This window comes from Phyllostomus hastatus, unplaced genomic scaffold (genome assembly GCF_019186645.2).
Source record: "Phyllostomus hastatus isolate PE091 unplaced genomic scaffold, TTU_PhHast_1.1 phas_contig_86, whole genome shotgun sequence".
Taxonomy (NCBI): domain Eukaryota; kingdom Metazoa; phylum Chordata; class Mammalia; order Chiroptera; family Phyllostomidae; genus Phyllostomus; species Phyllostomus hastatus.
The window spans coordinates 56805406-56818948 of NW_025333977.1; the positions used below are offsets into that span (position 1 = coordinate 56805406).

General features: G+C 34.4%; 1 protein-coding gene across 1 annotated transcript in view; it reads right to left on the bottom strand.

Moving 5' to 3' along the window:
* GBE1 (1,4-alpha-glucan branching enzyme 1) overlaps positions 1-13543 on the bottom strand; it is a 268090-nt gene that overhangs the window by 172663 nt on the left and 81884 nt on the right. The window contains exon 3 of the mRNA XM_045851712.1: positions 2833-2948. Within this exon, the coding sequence (XP_045707668.1) occupies positions 2833-2948 (116 nt within the window). The remainder of the gene's footprint in view (positions 1-2832; positions 2949-13543) is intronic.

Sequence of the window (13543 nt, forward strand, 5' to 3'; positions counted from 1 at the left end):
CTGAGACTGGGGTGCCAGTATGGCTGGGTGTGGGCCCTCTCCTGGGTGATGGACTCCTTACTGGATCTTCACATAGTGGAAAAAGGATTACAGATCTCTCTGAAGGCTCTTTTTGTGAGGTTTGGGCTCTTTTGGGGTTTTGTGAAAACCCATTGACAAGGGCTTCAGTCTCAGGGTCCCAGCTACTAGTACTATCATATTATGCTTTAGGATTTGAACAAAACAAAACAAAATAAATATACAAACAACAACAAAAAAAAAAACTGGGAAAGAGGGACACAAACATTCAGACCACAGGAAAAATACAAAAGATCTGCAGTCAGATAGGAGAGGCAAATGCCTACCATTATTCCCAATGTATTCATATATCAATAATCATTCCTTCCTAGTAATTATTATTCCCCATGTATAAAAAAAATACCAAAATTATTTCAGTCATATTTAATGCAAAAAGTAGTAATGGTGTCAGAGTTCACTAAATTTTGTAATTTAAAGAAGGTAGAAAAACATTCTCAGCACTTTAAAAAATTAGTTTAGTTCTTAAAAAAAATGGCCTTGAGACCCAAAATGACAAGGAGATCAGTAGTACTATAATAGTTACCTTGCTTCACTGTTCCCATACAATCAGGCTTAATAAACCATAGAAAAAGCAAGCTATTTGTTTATTCCTGAATAGATGGGCTAAAAATGCTTTAACAGTTAATAAATATTTCTTGTGTGCCTACTCTGTGCTAGGCACTGCTCTAAGAATTGAGAATATACAGTATAAGCAAACAAAACTGCAAAGGCCCCTGCTTTTATGGAGTTTATCCAGACTTGGAAAAGGGATTATTTATATTAAATTTAAATCCCTCTTATTGTAAACTAGCTACTTTTTCTCCTTTTCACTACAGATTAAAAAGAACCTCAGCTGCCATCCCATGTTAAAATGTCTCTTTATTCTAGGCACTATGCTCTTCTGGTAACTATATTTTGTGTGGCAATATTTCAGTAATTTTCAGATACACTTATAATTTTATTATTTGGGAGGAAAAAATCCTCTGCAAAACAAACATACAATCATGTTGATTTTAAATATACTTTAATTAACTCTGAGTTAATGTTGTTAAATAAAAAATACCCATAAAATAATAATTCAGTCACAGGATTTATCATGATAAATGCTATTTATCATTTGCTATTGATAATAGCGTGAATGCTATTAAATAACTAAAGAAGGGAAAGAGAAACAAGAGACATGGAAATATTATATAATTATATGAACAAAATCAAGTAAATGTTAAAGGATTTAGACAGATTGTGTTGGGAACCGCCTTGACTGGTATCAGAAGCTGAAACCCCCACCTAGGCTAAGGCTAAGGGAACGCCCTTGGAACCGTAAGCCAGCAAGGAGACAAAAGCTTGTCTCCCTGGCAGGAATGCTGCTTCTGCTGCTTTATTCATAACTGAACCCCAAAAAGCTTGGTCGGTTAGCCAAAGACGGGTAAGATTCCCCAAGGGGGGAACGACCTAAGACAGGCACAATCACTTTGGGAGGCCCCCCAAATGAAGGACTTGGGGGGCTGCAGCAAAAGGGGGTGATGGACCCTCGCTCCTCGGCTTTGACATAGCCTGAGTTCTCAATGTCTGGGAAAAAATCTCCTTATCTCTTGGTTGCTTTAGTTCCCTTGCTCCACCTAAGCCTGAAACAATGACAGGGTGGTGCAGCTCTGTGCTGAAAAGGGTGGATTCCCAGGGTGATCAGGCCTAAGAAAGAACATGTAAATTACTGTGAAACCTGCTTTGTTTAGAATGCTCTCAGTTGAATGAGAAGGGTCCAAGGAGGAAGTTAGTTTGTTCCTCAGTCTTACAGATCTTTGACTCCGACTCAATACACCGGCAGAGTTCCTTGTTTTCTATAGTTCCCTACTTCCCCCTAATGAGTACTGTACTTTACCTGAATTATTATGCAAAATGAGCCCAATAAAAGCAGGTATGGACTGTAAATCAGCGCACTGCCCACTAGGGGGGGTGGCCATTTCGTCCCCACTTCCCCACAGAAACTAGTCTGTCTCTGTGCATGTGTTTTTTCTCACGTGTTATCGTTGAGCCATCCACAGTGTTCCGTGGTCACTGCTGGCCGGTGACCCACGCGCAACAAGATTGTTATATAATCAAACACCTTAAATCTGTAATCCAGACTTTGGGACCCATCATCCCTTGAGCCTCCTTTGGGGAGACAAGAGAGGCCTTGCAGGCTCAGCAATCCACGAACACAGACCCTATGGCCAGCTAAGGCAGAGGGAGTGCAAGGGATGCTTAGCCTGCTGCTTGACAAGCCAATCCCGGTGCCCTCCCACAGAAGGACAGGAGAGACAAGAACCCCCTTGTCAAAGACCAGAAAGGGGAGAAAACAGAAAAAGTGTGTCCCAAATATATGCATTTCCAAAACCCTGTCACCTCCCACATTCACGTGGCTCATCGCAAAATCAATTTTATCATAAATTTCCTTACAGGTAAAACTTGTTCCTATGGCCAATTTAAAGAGTTTTTATTTTTCTCTTAAACTTTCTGTTTTCTAAATTATGATTTTTATAATTACTCAGTAACTCTTTAAATAAAATTTCCAAAGTTGATAATACAACTAAGTTTGGTATCTTTCCAACAAAATAGTTCTAATCTAACACATTCCAATTTGTGGATACCATCTCCTAAATTTCCTCCATTTGAACATTTAAACTGTTTTGTCCACAATTATAATGCATCAATTTACATCCTCATATTTTAAATCATGCTTTGCATACCAGATTAAAAATAAATACATTCAAATAAAAACAGGAAGGAAAAAAGTACCTTTAATTTGGATCCATGAGGTATTAGTAGAGATTTATTCTTCTTTGGTGGAATATACAATTCCCATTTTCCATAATCCAGTTTCTTGTATGGGTATGAAAATGGATTCCAATCATCTAAAAAATTAAAGAATAACAGTTAACAATAACATGATCAAACTAATATTTAATGAACTTCAAGCAAAGCATAATATGCTTCCTACTTGTACTGAATCAAACTGACTAAAGATTATTAAGTCTTACAAGGTGTTCATCAAAATACTCTACAGCCATTCAGAAAAAGTAGGTCATTCTTATGTTATCTTTAAGACATGTATTTGAAAATTTGCCTTCTGCATCTTAATATTAAGAATTACATTCTCAATTGTACTTTCAACTTTAATACTTCTCTTAATAAACAGAAGATAAAAGAAAATGGGGGCATATTTTTAACAAACATCATGGAGATAAAATGAAAAGAACAGAAATGCATTCTAAGCAATGAGCTAAGATACATGTCATGGTGGAAAAAAAGATGAAAAATAATTAAAATTCTATTACATTTACCCAAATTCACAAGCAGGTGACAGAACTGAGTTAAAATCTAAAGAAATGCCTCAAGCAAGGAAGGTAGATGATAAACTATAGGGGGCACAGGGAAGGTAGCTTGAAGATCTTGGAAGAAAGTCAAAAGGAATACAGCAGACTTACACACAAATGGAAACATATAATATGGCATAAAAATTAGTGAGTAAAGGGCACACATTTATTACATGGTGCTGGTTAATACTTAGAGATACACCAATGACTCTCTACTTAACATGCAAAAGATTCAATGTAACATAAAAATATTTAAATATGGCCCTGGCTGGCATAGCTCAGTGGATTGAGTGCGGACTGGGAACCAAAGTGTCCCAGGTTCGATTCCCAGCCAGGGTACATTCCTGGGCTGCAGGCCATAACCCCCAGCAACCGCACATAGATGTTTCTCTCTCTCTCTCTCTCTCTCTCTCTCTCTCTCTCTCTCTCTCTCTCTCTCCCTCTCCCCCCCTCCCTCCCCTCTCTAAAAATAAATAAATAAAATCTTTAAAAAAAATATTTAAATATGATAGGCAAAAATATAAAATACAATACTTAAATGAAAATATTGGGAAATATATTTGTAATCCTGGGTTTAAGAGTGTTTTTTAAATGAGATTTTTAAAAACCCACAGAACATTAAGGAAAGGTCTAATACATTTCACTACTATAATTATAAACTTTACTTCATAGAGATGGATGAATATATAGACAGAATCACAAGATAAGCTACCATCTGGGGAAATAAATTTGTAATGAATAAACCAAGGAAGAGAAACAAGCCAAAATATACGAAGAACATCTATAAGTCAATGAGAAAATAAAACAATAGAAAAATGAGCAAAGCTATTCAGAGGAGCTTAAATGAATGGCCAATAAACATATGTAATGATTCTCAAGCTCAGTAGTAATTAAGGGAGCACAAATTACAATAATGTGATGCCATTTCCCACCCATTGTATTAGCAAACTTAAAAGTTTGGAAATATCAAGTAGTCAGCAAGAATATAAAATAACATTGCAACTGAGGGTATAAACTGGGAAAGCAACTTGGCATCATATAGCAAAGTTGAAGATACATTAATTCTAGGGCACAACAAATCCTACTAGGTAACAGTCAAGAGAAATTCTCACAAATATATACAAGAAAGCATTCACAAGTGTGTACTGAATAAGTTTTACAACAACAACAAAAAAGTAGGCTATCAGAATTTAAATCAGCCACAAAATGGGTAAAAACACTGCAAATAACTGAACAGCAAGCTGTACAACAGTATAAACTGAATGGATTAGAAACAGTACATAGCCCTGGCTGGTGTGGCTGTGGATTGATCACCAGCCTGTGCACCAAAGAGTCACCGGCTGGATTCCCAGTCAGGGCACAAGCCTGGGTTGCAGTGCAGGTCCCTAGAAGTGGGTGCACAAGAAGCAACCACACATCGATGTTTCCCTCTCTCTTTCTCCCTCCCTTCCCCTGTATATAAAAATAAATAAAATCTAGCCCTGGCTGGCGTAGCTCAGTGGATTGAGCACGGGCTGCAAACCAAAGTATCGCAGGTTCGATTCCCAGTCAGGGCACATGCCTGGGTTGCAGGCCATGACCCCCAGCAACCGCACATTGATGTCTCTATCTCTTTATCTCCCTCCCTTCCCTCTCTAAAAAATAAATAAATAAAATCTTAAAAAAAAAGATATGGCAAAATTTTTTTAAATAAATGAATAAATGAATAAATAAATAAAATCTTAAAAAGAAAAGATATCAATATATACAAATAACCAAAACATAAAAGTTAATTTTAAAAGATTATAGAAGAATACCATATACATAAAGTTCAAGAAATATGCACTTTAGCATATACAACACAACAGAGGCATATGTATTTATAAAAATATTCAAAGAGAAATGAGAATGTTAAACATCAAATTCTACAGTGAGCTCTACAGAATAAAGGAAAGGGAACACAGTATGTTAACATCTGTGTTAACATCTGTGTTAACATCTGTATCTATAACATTTTATTTCTTAAGATAGATGATGTACACAGACATACCTATTATATTTTTCCCAGTTCATTTATTTTTTGGAGGAAGTTATGAATTTTTAATTTTATGATGTCTTTTTTCTATTACCATTTAGTTCCCTTGTATTCCTCTCCCCCCAGCAATCACCATACTATTGTCCATTACCATGAGTCCTTTTTCATTGTTGTTCAGTCTCCCCAACTGTTAAACTCCCCACCTCCCCAGCTGCCATCCTGCTCTCCATCTATGTCTGTCCAGTTTTCCTTGTTAGTTCAGTTTGTTCATTAGATTTCACATATGAGTGAAATCACATGACATTTGTTTTCCTCTGACTGGCTTATTTCTTGTAGTATAATGTCCTCCAGGTCCATCCAAACTGCCCCACAGGGTATTTTTTTTTTTTTTTTTTATGGCAGAGTTGTATTCCATTGTGTAAATGTCTTATAATTGTCTTACCCACTCATCTACTGATGAACACTTGGGCTGCTTCCACATCTTGGCAATTGTAAATAATGCTTCAATGAACATAGGGGTGCTTATGTTCTTATGAATTAGTGTTTTTGTTCCTTTGTATATATTCCCAGAAGTGGGATCACTGGGTCAAAAGGCAGATCAATCTCTATTTTTTTTTTAGGAAAATCCATACCAGTTTCCACAGTAGCTGCAACTATCTGTGTTCCCACCAACAGTGCAAAAAGGTTCCCCTTTCTTGCCAGTACTTGGTGTTTTTTGATTTTTTGATAATAGCCATTCTGACAGGTGTGAGATATCTCACTGTGGCTTTAATTTGCATTTCTCTTATGATTAGTGACCTTGAGTATCTTTTCATATGTCTATTGGACATCTGTATGTCCTCTTTGGAGAAGTGTCTATTCAGGTTCTTGGCCCATTTTTTAATTGGGTTGTTTTTTCTGGTGTTGAGTTTTATAAGTTCTTCATAAACTTTGGATATCAACCTCTTATTGGATGTATCAGCAAATATGCTCTCCCATCCTGTGGGTCATCTTTTTATTTTGTTGATGATTTCCTTTACTGTGAAAAAACTTTTAGTTTGATGTAGTCCCACTTGTTTACTTTTTTCTTTTGGGGAGATATATCCAATAAAATAAAATATCCAATAAAATATTGCTATGAGCAATGTATGAGATTTTGCTACCTATGTTTTCTTCTATTATTTTTATGGTTTGGGGTCTAACGAGTCTTCGATCTATTTTGAATTTATTATTCTGTGAGGTGTAAGAAGGTGGTCTAGTTTCATTTTTCTGCATGCATCTATCCAATTTTCCCAACACCATTTATTGAATAAACTATCTTTAACCCATTGTATGTGTTTGCTTCCTTTGTCAAATATTAATTGACTATAAAGAGGTGGATTTATTTCTGGGCCTTCTATTCTGTTCCATTAATCTATGTGTCTGTTTTTATGCCAGTAGTTTATACTGTTTTGATTACTATGGCCTTATAGTATAGTCTGATATTAGGCAGCAAGATTCCTCCAACTTTGTTTTTATTTCTCAAGATCACTGCTACTACACAGGACTTTTCATAGTTCCATATAAATTTTTGAAATATTTGTTCTAGTTCTATGAAATTGTAAGAACTGTGTTGAACCTATAGACTGCTTTGGGTTGTATGGATATTTTATGATGTTAATTTTTCCTATCCATGAAGGTATGTGCTTCCAATTATTTGTATCTTCTTCAGTTTCTCTCTTCAGTGTCTTATAATTTTCTGAAACAGGTCTTTTTACATCCTTGGTAGGCTTATTCCTAGGTATTTTATTCCTTTTGTAGCAATTATGAATGGGATTGTTTCTTAATTTTCCTTTCTGTTAGTTCATTACTGGCATATAAAAATGCAACTGATTTCTAGATACTAATTTTGTATCCTGCTACTTTGCTCAATTCATTTATCAATTTTAGTAGTTTCTTGATGGAATCTTTTGGGTTCTCTATGAATAGTGCCATGTCATCAGGAAATAATAACATTTTTACTTCTTCCTTTCCAATCAAGATGACTTTTATTTTTTTCTTCTTGTCTGATTGCTGTGGCTAGGACTTCCAGCACTGTGTTGAATAAGAGAAGTAAGAGCAGATACCCCTATCTTGTTCCTGATCTTAAGGGGGGCATTTATATTTTTTACCTATTGAGTAGGTTGCTGGCAGTGGGTTTGTCATATATGGCCTTTATTATGTTTAGCTATGTTCCCTCTAATCGCACTTTGCTGAGAGTTTTTATCATAAATTGATGCTGGATTTTTTCAAATGCTTTCTCTGCATCTATTGCAAATATCATGTGGTTTTTATCTTTCATTTTGTTTATGTGGTATATAACATTTATTGACTTGCAAATATTGTACCAAACTTGTATTCCCAAAATAAATCCCAATTAATCATGGTGTATGATCTTTTTATTGCATTGCTGTGTTCGATTTGCTAATATTTTATAGAGGATTTTAGTGTCTATTTTCATCAGTCATACCAGCCTATAATTTTCTTTCTTTGCAGTGTCTTTAACTGGTTTTGGAGTTAGGATAATGTTGGCCTCATAAAATGAGTTTGGGAGCCTTCCTTTCTCTTCAGTTTGAGAAGAGGTGTTAGTCTTCTTGGTATGTTTGGTAAAATTCACCCTTTTCCTTATTTGTTTATGCCTGATACACCTCATAGTTTTAAAACAAATTAAACAGCCCTGTGATATTATACATTGTAGCAGTATAACTTTCAATTTTTAATGGAATAGATAATAAAATTATAAAACAGCTTGTTGAGTGGCATGATTTCCTCCTCTAAACACCAACTCTTTGACATCATGGGCTCTAATGATCTTCCCTCTCTACCAGTGTGAACACTGTGGCTGGAGATGTGGGTAAGAAACAACTTTTAAATAAAGGTCCTTCTAAATATTTATCCAGCCCTGACCATTGTGGCCCATTTGGCTGGGCGACATCCCATAAAGCAAAAAGTCACCTGTTTGATTCCCAGCCAGGACACATGTCTGGGTTGTAGGCTCAGTCTCAGCACAGGGTATATATGGGAGAAAACCTATCAATGTTTCTCTCCTCTTTCTCCTTGCCTTCCCCTCTCTCTAAAAGTCAATAAATAAAATCTTTAAATATTTCTAGGTATCCCATCACAAAGACAACCTGAAAATGTCTAAAGGCAATCTATCTTCAGGAGCAGCTCACCAGGCTATGTGTTACTACACTCTCCTGCCCTTAAGACCTCAAATATATCTTAACTATTCATTGTGTAACATTCCTTTGCCAAAGCAAAAAATTTAGGACATAATTAGAGAGAACAAAATCTTTTACTATGAATATCTGAGTCCTGACACACTTTACGAATGTACCAAATTTCTTTTTAAGCTAATCACTTAAGACAACAAGACAAATAGCAGATCATTTCCTGGTTAGTTAGATATGAAAATAAAGGGTACAGTTCATTTGTTCATTCATTCACTCATTAAATGTGTACTGAGTGCTTAATGCAGGCCTTGCTCAAAGCTAAACTCAGACCTAGTATTCAGAAAAATAGTCATAGCTCAAAAAAGTTAAATTAAGGAACAGTACATCAAATTAATGGTAAAATTTATAATATAGGATACACTAAAAATTCAGTAGTAAATAAGATCTTACTTTGAAAGTGAAACCTCAATTATATGTGAAGTTTATATATGTAGATTTATTTAAAAGCTGTTTTCAGCAATGTAAAAATAAATGCGTTCTGAATAATTTTTTGAATAGCAGTTGAACTAGTTTTTTACTTTGCAGTCACTTGAGTTTTAAAATCTATTTAAACAAGTATTAGTATTTGTATAAAGTAAAATACTTTTACTGAATCCATTTTATTTTTATAATATCTTAGAAACCTAAATCTCCTAATGCATATGTTGATTATTTATAATTCTACATTGTGAAAAAAAATTTTTCTATTGTCCTTAAGAGTTCATTTGATTATCATTCCTCCTCCTCATGGAAACTCAGCTGTTGACTTTCACTATGAGTACATTTTTCTTGCCAAACGCCAACCTTAAAAGCAAAATTTAGAATATTTTCACACACGAGAGTATGTCCCAAAAGAAAATCTATTTTACCAGCCATCTAGAGTAATATAAAATATGCTAAAGATTTCATATGGGAGAAAGAGAGGAAGGTTTTTAAGGCATATATGCATGAAACAAATTCAGATTTTTATGCTGGACAATTCTCTGTCCATGTGATCTCCCTTTAGCTGTATCACCACCAAGGCCTTTCATCTCCTTGACTCTTTCTCTAGCCCTTTTAATCCCTAAATTTTCCTCACTCTCCTTCCTTTATTATTGTTAGTTCTTCCCATTTGAAATGTGTACCTCAGTCCACTTCTACCATGCTGCAGGCATATGATTTTTCCAATAAAAACAGTTTCCCCCTAAAAAGTTTTTTCCAAAATTGTTAATAGAAGATGAGTTTTTCTCCAAAGGAGAAAAGGCCCAGAAATAAAATTACCAGGAAAAAAAAAAAAGCATAGGATTTGGTCCTGTCTTATAAAATTAAATTTAACAGTTAAGAAAGAAGGATTTATATTATTAAAGTGTATCTAGGTATGATTTTAGGAGTCAGTTGTGGAAGTAAATAAGCACATAATTAAAAATAAACCAAAATTAAACATTAAATGATTGGTATAAAAATAGTAAAGTTGAAGTTTTGTTTTTAAATAAAATTTGACTTAGGAAAACATAGAAGACAAATAACAGTTGAAAGAAATTTTAAGGAACTATATGTCCTACAAAATAAGTCATAAGATTTTATTCCTAAATATAACTGAAAATAAAGTAATAATTATAACAACAACATTAAAATTAAACAATTCTAAACTATATCAGAATATATCTAAAGAATATAATTTTAGAACAAGGTTATTCAAATTCTTGCATTTTAATCTTGTCTGATTTATATCCCAACTATATAAGATAGAAATCATTTTAATTAAATAGTTAATGCAAATGATTTGTATGCCTATGCAGGCCTCAAGAGATGACCAAAAATCTCATCACTACATGTGCCAATTATTTGCTTCTCAATCAAGCACAGAACTACACACCGAGAGTCCTGTAACTCAGTGGTTCTCAAACTTTAGCACACACCAGAATCACCTGAGCTAATTAAAACCGATTGATCACTATAGTCCACCCTAAGAGTTTTTGATGCAGTCATCTGTGGTGTGGCATAATAACTTGCATCTAACAAGCTCCCAAGTATGTTAATGCTACTGGCTTAGGGACCACACTTGAGAAATAACTGCGTGGTTCAATCACTGTACTCAGGTATTCTCAGCTCATAGCTTTGTGTGTAATTTTCTAGGTTAAATGGGACTTACGGACCAGTAAATACTACTCTAAATCAGTAAGTCAACAAAATTCTAAAGCAGAAAATATTATGAAAAATTCTTTAAGGCAAATAATATTCACATAAAATTTAAAATTTATGATTTGTGAATGAATAGTGTTGTAAAGCCCAAAAGATTACCATTGTGATAAAGACTACAGAAAAGATCTGAGACATTAAGAAACCTAACTGTATTAATGTGAGGGAATGTATTAACAAAATGTATCAATGTATTAACAAAAATTGACAATTTGAACATGAAAAGAAAACACACGGGGTGAGAAAAAGTAGGTTTACAGGTGCATTTTGACATTCTTTTGAGTTAATGAAGTTACTATAGTAATCATAACCTGCATGTCTTTCCATATGAACAGTTGTAAACCTACATTTGCTCACCCCGTATTAAGACCATTACTCAATATACTGTTATTAACGTCTGTAGACAATACTTTCTAGAATATTCTCACCAAGATATTATTTGTTTAAAATTCATGGGCCACTGATCAAAAAGTGAATAAAAATATGAAGGCTTTTTACCTAAAAAGAAGTAATTAATTAAAACTTTAAAATGTTAATGTAGGCCTGGCTGGCGTAGCTCAGTGATTGAGTGAGGGCTGCAAACCAAAGCATTGTAGGTTCGATTCCCAGTCAGGGCACATGCCTGGGTTGCAGGCCATGGCCCCCAGCAACCGCACATTGATGTTTCTCTCTCTCTCTCTTTCTCCCTCTCTTCCCTCTCTAAAAATAAATAAAATCTTAAAAAAAAAATAAGTTCTCTTACAAAATAAGGTAATAAAAAAAATGTTAACCTATTAATTTATCTTCCTATCTACGCCTCATTTCATATAACAGACATTTCTAAGTTCAAGAGTTAGGTACCCCTCAAAAACAATGTATGTTTATTATGCTACCTTGAACTTTAGGATCATATATGCTGCTTGTAAAAATTATTATAACATTTTCTAAGATATTTGATATTTATGAAGTTAGGATAACCTAACATATTTGTATGGCAAAAAATGTGCAGGCATTTTACTATGAACAGTTTGAACTTCATCATCATATTTGATAATGCAAAAGATTCTATTTAGACATAGACTTAAAATCAGCAGTCAAAATTTAAGTCAAAATATGAAAAAGAAACAATATATGATGCATAGTTTAATATGAACTGCAAAAATACATTCAGCACAGGAGGTCAAATGCTAACTAAGGTCACTGCATCAGGCTCACAAACTCTGCATTTATCTGAAACCCAGCAACTTTTATTTTTCTAATGTAACAATCCTCACATAAAATTCTTAAATGTCAACTTCCTTCAAATATTCCCAAATTCTTTAACTCACTGATGCACTGAGCAAGACCTACACTAACCACTCAGTAAAGTTATTCTCTTCATCAGCACTTAGCAATCTTATTCCTGTAGAGTTTTTAAGTTTAATATACATTTTCCATATACATGATTAAAATGGTTCCAACTTACTATGCAGAGCCTTACACTTTTGATTCATATTCCAATGTGCTGGAGAACACAGTTTACACTTGGGCCAATCCCTGCCTCTGACAGGCCTCACCCAGCAGGGAGGTAAGATCCTTGTCACTAGCCCATATTGCAGATTCCAGTTACTTCCGTCTGAGGGGATGCCCCTCATGCCATAACATTGTTAAATATCTGGAATATCACCTCCTAAAAGCAAGTAAACACTCTTCCTTATCACACAATATTATTTAATTATTTCAAGCTTCATATCATTCAGAGTTTATATAGATTTACAATGCAAAGTTGGATTACCAAGATGGAAGTTTGGGGACTTCTCTCATCTCAAGAAACCATTTATTTTATTACCAAGAAGTCATGAGGTCCAGGATTAGAAAACTTCCTGTGGCACTGCCCTTACCCAGAATTATGTGAGGACCACACAGCATTTGGGCGTGTAAGACAGTAATCCTTCTAAACACAGTATACACCCCAGTGTTTTTTCCCCTCCCAATAAATATTCTCTTCAGTGGAGTACTTGTACTTGAGAATCACCTTTCCTTAACTTCTAATGGCAGCTGGTACACTGGAAATGATCGTAAGACCACAAGCATTATTTCTTAGGGAAAACTGCTTCCAACATATGTTAGTTTAGGTTGGCTGTGCTTTTCAAGAACAATCTATAGTACATCAGAGTACCACTAAGTTCACAATCAATGGGATACTAATATCTTGCTGTTAAACAACAACAGTGCTCAGTCTTGCGGTATGTAGCTTTGTGGAAATTAAGGAACAAGTCAAATAACTTAGAGTTTCACTTATTAAAATGTTCTTATAGCTATGCATAGAAGAAAAGGGCTCTGTAGTCAAAAAAAGGTATGGCAAATGTAACTATAATTAACCATGTTTATTATAGGATTAATATTTATATTGATACTTTTACGAAAAAAAGAAATAATGAATTAATATATGTAGTTACTTGTGTTTCAAAAAGCATGAAAATATAGCCAAGAATGAAAAAAAATTAGTATGTACTAATACAGATTTGTAATTCTGTAGGATTATAGGGAGAAAGAATACAGATTTGTAATTCTGTAGGATTATAACTTGTTTTATTTCATCACAGAACCAGGTTAACTTCATAAAATTGTAAAATTTAGTAAGTCAAAAAGGAGCAAAAATAATTTTAAAATTCCTTTAAGACAAAAATAAATTGAAATGAACCTATGTGATGATATTTGCAGGCGGGGCCTTTGAGTGTAGGTAATGAGGGTAGAACCCTCATGAGTGGTGC